The sequence below is a fragment of the Aphanomyces invadans genome, assembly GCF_000520115.1.
Source record: "Aphanomyces invadans strain NJM9701 unplaced genomic scaffold supercont1.6, whole genome shotgun sequence".
In the NCBI taxonomy this organism is placed as follows: domain Eukaryota; phylum Oomycota; class Saprolegniomycetes; order Saprolegniales; family Verrucalvaceae; genus Aphanomyces; species Aphanomyces invadans.
The window spans coordinates 634685-635506 of NW_008580151.1; the positions used below are offsets into that span (position 1 = coordinate 634685).

Below are 822 nucleotides of genomic sequence, written 5' to 3' on the forward strand. Positions count from 1 at the left end.
GTCTGTGAACCTTGGCCTCACAAGATCCACCACTCAACGACGACTGAAAGAGGCCAAAATCAATCAAAGAGTGATTGGAACGCGGCCGGTTCTCACTCAAGAGCATATTGACGAGCGGTTAAAGCACTTTTTAGTGTATTTTTCTTTCAAGGAGGGGAATGCAGTATACGACAGTCTTTACGATCATGTTTTCGTTGACGAAAAATGGTTCACTGTGGTCAATGTCAATGGCAAGGTGTATTTGGCGCCATGGGAGGATCCCTTACCTCTTGAAGTGAAGAACAAGCTCTTTGTGCCAAAAGTCAAGTTTCTCGTGGCCGTAGCGCGCCCAAGGCTACAGGGAGGAGTCTTCTTTGATGGAAAAATTTGGGCCTGGCCATTCTTGGAGACTGTGGAAGCGAAGAAGACAACGCGCAACCGCCCTGCCGGCACCCTTCTCACTGTTGGCGTTGCAGCTACCATCGAGTCCTACAAGAAGATGTTTATTGTGTGTGTCATTCCTGCAATCAACGAACGCTTTCCCGCTGACACGATATATGTGCAGCAAGATAATGCCTCCCTCCATCGCATTGAGCGCTTGGCCGATGTTTCTGACGCTTGCATGTCAAATGGGCGGGAAATAATATTTGGAATGCAACCGGCCAACAGTCCTGACTTGAACATCCTAGATCTTGGCATTTTCACCTCAATGCAAGCGATTCGACGTACACTGGACGCTGATACTCTCGAAGAGCATGTGGAAAACGTGAAGACCGCTTTCAAAGCCGTCGCTGCCGCCACTTTGGATGACATCTTCCTGACCCTACAGAGTGTGATGCAATC

The 822-nt window shown here is 48.8% G+C and overlaps 1 protein-coding gene across 1 annotated transcript in view; it reads left to right on the top strand.

The window, feature by feature from the left end:
* H310_03902 (hypothetical protein) overlaps positions 1 to 822 on the top strand; it is a gene marked incomplete at both ends in the record, with an annotated part of 6823 nt that overhangs the window by 2616 nt on the left and 3385 nt on the right. The window contains one exon of the mRNA XM_008867971.1: positions 476 to 480. Within this exon, the coding sequence (XP_008866193.1) occupies positions 476 to 480 (5 nt within the window). The remainder of the gene's footprint in view (positions 1 to 475; positions 481 to 822) is intronic.